Source organism: Dipteris shenzhenensis, chromosome 9 (genome assembly GCF_047967505.1).
Source record: "Dipteris shenzhenensis isolate YYH24624 ecotype China chromosome 9, Dip_SZ_1.0, whole genome shotgun sequence".
In the NCBI taxonomy this organism is placed as follows: Eukaryota; Viridiplantae; Streptophyta; class Polypodiopsida; order Gleicheniales; family Dipteridaceae; genus Dipteris; species Dipteris shenzhenensis.
In genome coordinates, this window is record NC_141604.1 from 59,103,637 (window position 1) to 59,111,683 (window position 8,047).

Consider the following 8,047-nt stretch of genomic DNA (forward strand, 5'->3'; position numbering starts at 1 on the left):
AGTGAAAGCAAGGAAAAGGTTATGCAAGGGAAGGGAAACGATGAGTGTGTCCTTGTAATTAAAATTCAACACCTTGCACAATTGTGGAGAAATTGATCAAAGATATAGAGAGGCAAAAAAGATAATGACATGAGAGGATGATATAAGAGAGTTCCAATGAAGCAACGTGGGTGACTTTATACCCCAAACTGCGCACTAAATGTAATACAAAATGGTGTCATCATGGAGGTCAATCATAGGGGGGGAATGTGGTAGATAGGAAGAGAATTTGCACATGGCTCAAAGTATACAAGCAGAGTACTTTTGTATGCATTCTTTTTGCATCTTGATTTTGGATCACTAGAGTAGCCAAGAGGCTATACAAGACTGGTGTAAGTGTGTAAGAACCAATGCCAAAAAATAGTCAACAATGTGTGACTTTACATGGGTAGCATATGTGTATGCAAGATGTCTACAGCAATCCTAAATCTAAGGGGAAGATGACTCTGCCAAGTGTCACAAATCCTTGAAGATTGCCAAACTGCTAAATGTTTTGAACTGGTGTCAAATGTGAGTGTGTACACCGATGTGATAAAGTGCTAAATTGCCAAATATACTGAACCGGTGTCAAATGTGTGAGTGTATACACCGATGATAGAACAGAATTGATTAATGCTATTGGGAACTAATCGGGTAATATGGCAATGTCTTGCTTGGCTTGGTGAAGTTTAATCTTCTCTATGGATGTGCTCGTCTACAACTAGGCTACAACTAGGCTACGTGTCAAAGTAGAAAATGTAGTAAATTGAATTTTTAATTCGTTCATTTTTATGTGTTGGATGGTTGCAATGAATCAGAGGTAGTTTCGATAATGAGGATTGAATTCTTCTGACATGTGGAAAATCTTCAAATGCCTACAACAAGCTCCAATTCCCTACAGATGGATGCAACAACGAGCAATCAATAACCGCATTCAATGCAATAGCACAAGCGGCTCTAGTTGTAGACAACAAACAACAACGAGCTCCAACAGGTCGACCATAACAGATCCAAGCAACTCTTATACCCAAGTAGCGACGACCTAGTCTTCCACAAAAAAAAAAGCACAAGGATACTCTCTTGACATAGGCGATTATGCAATCGTGTAGAATTTTCCAAGGTCGTAATGCTAGGATCGGCGTCATCGCACCTATACATAGATCATCTCCTTCACAAAGCGACAACATGATCCATATTTCACACACTCGATTCCAACTCACTCCTTTAATTATTATCTCCCTCCATGGATCATTTGGCCGGCCTCACTCTACCTTCTCTCCCATCTTCCTCACCCAACATCACCTCCCTTGATGACCTCTCCTCTCTCTCTCTCTCTCTCTCTCTCTCTCTCTCCTCACCCAACATCACCTCCCTTGTCAACTAAAATGTAAGGATGGGATGTCACAAGAGTTCTATAGTAATATGGGGGTAAAACAAGGATGTCCGCTCTTACCCACTTTGTTCGGCCTATGCATTGATAGACTTGAGGAGTTGGTGAATGAAGAAGCATGTAAAGATGAGTTATACAGCCCTCATCTAGCAGGTCTCGTGATTTGGTTGCTTCTTTACGCAGATGATGTGGTTGTTTTCCAGATGGTGAAAGTAAGATGCAAAAAATGATGGATATCTTCAGCATTTTTTGTGCAGAGAGTGGGATGGCTATTAATGTCAACAAAACTAAACTCATGATAGTCAAGACTATACAGCCAAGCAGCCCCCTCCAAATCTTATATAAAGGACAACCCATTGAGACAGTGCACTCATTCAAATACTTGGGTATTGAAATCCCCGCCAATAATAGATGGAACAGCTGTGTGCAACGGAGACTTGATGCAGGATGGGGAAAATACTTCCAATTTGAAAATGAGTGCAACAATAGCAATACGAGAAGGTGGCAAGTACGAAATATGATCTTTGGGGCATATGTGATACAGACAGTACTCTACGGAGTAGAGGTATGGGGTGGGAGTATATCTCCATCAACGTGGAATGAGATAGAGAAAATGCAAAAGTCTTTCATTAGGAGGCACCTGGGCATCAAGGCTACTACACCATTCTCTTTGTTACTCCTAGAGACAGGATGTATACCCATAGAGCATGCTCTGAAGAGAGTACTCAGATACATCACAAAGGTCAAGTGCATGGATAATGAAAGGCTACCAAAGAGAGCATGGAATGAAAGTCAGAAGCTTCAAAAGACAAACAAGGGCAAGATTTTGACATCCGGATGGGCACAGGACCTAAAAAAATGGTTCAAGAAGTGGGAAGTAGAAGAGTATTTAAACTACTCTTCAAAGGAGATTGATGAAGAGGCTTTTCATTATGACCTGCTGAATGCACTACACAGGAAATGGCAAACAGCAGAAAACAAAGATAAATTTGAGTACTATCGCACATATATCAACCCCGAATATTGGTCAATTTATACAGGAAGGGAGACAACAACGCAGAAGTACATATGTACACCTATAGCAGTGCATAAACGGAGGGCTTTAGCCTCACTTCGCACCCGATCACACCAGCTGCAAATAGAAACAGGGGGATGGAAAAAGATGCCAAGGGAGAGTAGAATATGCCAACTATGTGATCAAGGTATGGTTGAAACAGAAGAACACATGGTAATGATATGCCCTCACTGTGCACACATTAGGGAAGAGTTCAATCACCTCCTTGAGGGACATAACAAACTGGCTGATTTGCTGCATAAAGGGTCACCTTCAGCTTTAGGAACTTTTGTGTATAAGCTCTTCAAGCATAGGAATCCACCTGAATCCTAGAAGGTGGTTTCTCTTTCCACCCTCCCATCTTCGGGAGGAGCTTTCATGTACTTGTGATATTGTATTGCTCAGGTCCCATAGGCCGGTTTTGGTCTTCAGAGGACGATAATATATTCTTCTTCTTCTTCTTCTTCTCTCTCTCTCTACCTACCTACCTACCTACCTACCTATCTATCTATCTATATGTGTGTGTGTGTGCGCGCGTGTGTGTGTGTGAGCCAACCACATCACTTGCTTCAAGTGCCTATGCGTCCACCCAGCTCAATCTCTTATGCATCTCTTTAGCACTGCGATTTCCTTCCTGCTTGGCTTTATCTCCCACCATCACCTCTGTGGAGTCATCTCCTCCACTCCGGCAACTTCTTCATTGCCCTCTTCAATCCTCTTGGTGCAACCCTTCCCAGATTGCATGTTATGGATTTTACAACAAATGGTACTCCAAGTGGGGATCCCACAAGGGCCCTGCAAAAAGGAGGAGAAGTGCGATGGATGTTTCTGAATAACACTATGTCTTAGCAGATTCAAGAATATACTATGGAATGGTTGGTCTAGTAAGCATAAGACATTTCGGAGAGAATGTTCGTGGAGGGTATGTTGCTCCATACGTGGTCCAAGTGTGACCCATAATGGTTGTTAACTTGTTGGTTCTTGCAAGTGCATTATGAGCTTAAATGTTCACATCATTGTTTGTAGGTTGGTTGATTCTGGTGAGTTTTTGTGCGTGTCTATGTTAAAGTTGCCTATTAGTATTATAAAGGACTTTTTATCAATTCTCTTTAGGAGTGTGTTTTATAGGTATGTTATGAACATATTGTATCTTATAGATGGTGACCTGTATATGTTAAAAATGGATATCATTTGCTCATTTACAATTGTTTTGATGGTTGTGATTTCTAACTTTTTTTCTGCATATGTACTGACAATATTCACTGGAAACCCTTTTCTTAATAGCATGCAATTTGTGGGGGTTTCGTGTTCTTGTTTCTTGTAGGCATATGATGCTGGAATCCATTAATTGTGTTGTTTGGTTAATGTCGTGTATGTATTTTGTGAGTGATATTGTGTTCAAGGATGTAACCAAGAAGTGGTGGCTTTGCTTTCTTTTTAAATCCAAATGTGCCAATGTTGCCCAACTTGCATTTTCATTCAACCTGTTCATTTTGTTTTTTCACATCATTCTCCACTAATTTTTAAGCGGTTCTAACAAGTACAAATTATTGATTTCTCTAACCTGTGGCACAATTGTGTATGCCAAGCCGTGTGCACGCACTTTTTTTGGGAAAATGCAAGCCTCTCGGATGTTAGTCCTTGTGCTTGGTGAATTGTTCTTACTACTACTGCTTCAATCGGAAATTGTTCTCGAACGAGAATGTTTGTTTTAATGGCCCTATTTGCACCTCTTTTGAAATTCGAAATATGGGTTTCCATTCTAATTTGATGCATTCTTTATAAGCGTTGGTGATATCTCTTCAAGCTTATGATCTAATCTCTTTCAAAGGAAAAAGTATCCAAACGATGTTGTTTCCAGTGTATGTTGATGCTCCCATAAAAACTCCGTCCGTGCCATTTAGCAAACCGTCTCGTTGGTTGATATTCCCTAAACATAGATCCACTAGCATTCCTTCTTTTATTTCAATTCTGGTGTGTAGGCCACGTGTTTTTCAAATAATCTAATTTTACTCTTGTTAAATGTTGTTTGCGAGAAATGACCTATTGCTGTGAGCACATGTTTTCATCCTGTGCAAAGATGCATGACATTGTCATTTTGTTTTTCCATTTGAGGATTTGTATAGTATAGGTGGGGTAAGGTGTGATCAAGTGGTGGCACTGGACAAAATCACATTCTGTTTATGAAGTCTATTTCCTTATTTGAGTGTGTGCATCTTCTAATGGCATTGAGGGCATTGATGAAGGTGTTGTTTTGATCATGGTTGATTTCAACTCATAGCATCTAGGCTTTGTTTGCCAATATGTGTTGGCAAGACACTCAAGCTCATTATCATCAATGTTGGCAATATGTGTTGCCAAGACACTCTAGCTCATTATCATCAATTTTGAATACCCAAGAGTCTTTTGCTAGTTTCTTAGTAGAAGTCACCGCATGTGATGACATCCACATCACCAAAGAAAAGCTCATGTTTTCTTTTCAGGGTGCACATCCTTAAGCTAGCAAAGTTCAATGTTCTTTTTTCCACCAAGGAGATCTCATCGGAAACAATTAGTTGTACTTCTGAATATAGAGTGTTAGTGTGTCTAGCTTTTCTTTTGAGAGTGATGTAAGATTCTTTATGTGTGTGGGTAGGTGCAAATCCGAGTGGATTGTGTTACCATTAATATTGTGTGATGCTTTGCCAGTGTAAGCTAACATCAGAACTCTAGGTAAATTTTGGTCCACATTTGGCTAAATATGCTTGTAATAATGTAGCAAACCTTGGACTATTAGGAGCAGTAGACATGTTTTCCCTATTCTGGCCCTCCTGTAATGAACAGATGTATTTTCTATGTAGACAGAGTTTCGGAGCATGATGTCGTCAAACAACTCACATTGTTCTTTGTTCAATGATGGAAGTTTCTCAAAGTATTCATTGTTATCCATGAGCACTTGTTTCTTTACAGGGATCAGAAATTTGTTGTCCCTAGTAGGTTTTGATAGTTCAGGTAGATCTAATCTAATGTCATATAAATTGCCTCACTACAAGTCATCAAGGCTAGGTTTTCATTTCTTTCATAATTGTTATCGGCATTGTTGTAGATGTTGTCCATGTCTTGCTCTGGTAATTGTAGTTGTATTTTTTTATATTCTCCTCTATTGTAGTCTCTCTTTCATAGTAAGCATTTATCCAATCGCCATGGATCTTTAGCTCGTGGTCCTCATCTTACAAGAAAGGATAGTTTAGGAGGAGCTGCTCATGGTAGTAGTTTTCAGGATCCTTGAACTTGTTGAACTTTATAAACCTTAAAATATTTGTTTTATTTATTTTCTTGCACCGGCTATTAGTGTGGTCGTATTTTGTTACAAACGTAGCAAGGCAAATGTCATCCACGTTATTTTGAAGTACTTGTTGCTTATGCTGTCACACGAAAAATCGATGGAGTTATTGTAGAGAGAAAGTAGTTTGTCTCACATTTCAAAATGAACACTCTTTTATGCCTCTCGCTCATCTTAACGAATTGGAAACCTTTTGTTGATCTATGTATAGGCAATCATAGAGTTATGAATGTGGCAAGTTGTGCATTCATTTGCTGGGTGTGCAAGAAAGCGTTTCCCATCTTTCAGATCCTTTCTTGTGTGGGATTGTTCTCTTGTATGCATGTTCTCATTGTGTTACGCATTGTTTGTGTCATTGTGTTATCTTGGATCTTTGTGATGTATGATGTGCCCTTAGGGGAAGCCTGGACTCAAAAAGGGCCTCATAAGGATCTGATTAAGAAAAATGATCATCTCCTAATCTTGAAGTGAAAAGCGCATGGTAAGAGGCAATTAAGGGGGATATTTTACTATTATTAAAGAGGTGTTTAATGTGTCATATTCAATTGGATAGTGTATATGTTTTGTATTTGATCTAATGGTGCTAAAATAACAGGGCTTGTGATCCATTGGATCATACTAGCCCATCTAAAGGTGAGAATGAAGTGCCTCTTCTCCACCTTAACAGCTATTTCCATCCAACAGCACACGTGATGTGCCTAATCTCCACCCTTGGATTGAATCCTACATCTAAGGGCTCCCATGGTCCCATTTAATGAGCTGCTAGTTACCACTCCAGTTGGTGTGACATCAAATGAAGGTATCTTGATCCAATGGCTTGTGCACGGTGCCACATATCCACCCTCGAATCTCTAGCCCCCATCCAAGGGTGCACGTAAAGCGCCTCTTCCTCACCCTTGGATCATAGATATTCATCTAAGGGCTCACGTTGTGCACCCTTTTCTAGCCATAGGATGTATCTACATCTAAGGGCCATTGTTGGCAGCAACAGCCCGTCAATACATTAATACGTGGGTAGCACGTATAGTCGGCCATGCATATAGACCATTGGATCTTTGGAATGATCCTACGTATGGGATAGGGCTAGACCAAGATGTAAGGAGGGAAGTGCCATATTCCACATTTTTGAGGGTTAGGATTAACTTGTCTTGTGAAGCCTCCACCCTTGAAGTCCTTGGATGATCCAATGGCCACGGTTCCTTTTCAAATCCTTTACCAAAGTGAACATAGGTAATGTCAGTCATGTGATAGAGGTAATGTCAGTCATCCCACCAATCAAAAGAGTTTCAAAAACCTTATTCATTTAATACCCAAGCCTTCCGATTGGCCAACCCCCTAATCTCAAAAATTAAGGGCCTAATGTAAGGGGCCCTTTTTGAGTCCAAAATTCCGCTAATGCAGTACAAAGCAGTAGCATATGGGTCCATAACAAATTGTATGTCAATGTTAGATTGCCATAAGAAACATATTTTCTTGTTGAAGGCATTTGTGAAGCTGTCTTTAGGTTGACATCTCAATAATAATGTTGGTTTTGTTATTGATGCCCTCAATGAAAGTACATATGTTTGTAAGTCAAGTTGTAGGAATTCTAACCTTTCAACAAATGAGCAGAATGATATTCTTTCATAGTCATAAAATTTTTGTTGAACTTTGTTGTAACTTTTATTTCCCTAGTGTCAAGAGGAGTGAGTATCATTGTTTCATGCAATGGTGGCTTAGGGTATCTAAAATGGCATCGCTTATGTTATTTCTTAGTACACATTTTTGTATGTCTATGAGTTTGTATTTCGTTCATGTTTTCATTCAAGGAACTCTTATCACATGTAATGTGTTCGTCTATTAACGCTATGAGCTCATCATTGTTGCACGAATTATATTTTGGTGGATTTTCAACGCATAGGATTCCATGTTCATGTTGGCTTCATCTACTTTGAGATTTTGTGATGACGAAGAAGTAGTCAATAACCTTTCCAATGATTGAGGAGACTTTCAAAAGTAGTGATAGCATATTTTGTAGCTTTTGGGTGTAGTATCGTCCGCATAGCATAGGGTTTTTCCTCTCCTATTGTTTGACATCCCATCTCTGCTTGTGGTCCTAAGGCCACTGTGCTATCTATATTGTATGTTGTTTTTAGGGTAGAAACCAAATGTTCCCACATCCTCTCAACACATGAAAAAGTAACAAAGAAAGTAGGAGGACCTAATTGTTGCATCATAGCAAAGGCCTCTTTATACAACTCTTTATGATCGGACGATGTGCGAA

The 8,047-nt window shown here is 39.6% G+C and overlaps 1 protein-coding gene across 1 annotated transcript in view; it reads left to right on the forward strand.

Annotated features, from left to right (window-relative positions):
- The window catches only part of LOC147898914 (oxaloacetate tautomerase FAHD1, mitochondrial-like), a 113,723-nt gene extending 108,550 nt beyond the window's left edge, over positions 1-5,173 (forward strand). The window contains exon 7 of the mRNA XM_087379276.1: positions 5,098-5,173. Coding sequence (XP_087235402.1) covers positions 5,098-5,129 — 32 coding nt within the window. The 3' untranslated portion in view covers positions 5,130-5,173. The remainder of the gene's footprint in view (positions 1-5,097) is intronic.
- The last annotated feature ends 2,874 nt before the right edge of the window (positions 5,174-8,047 follow it).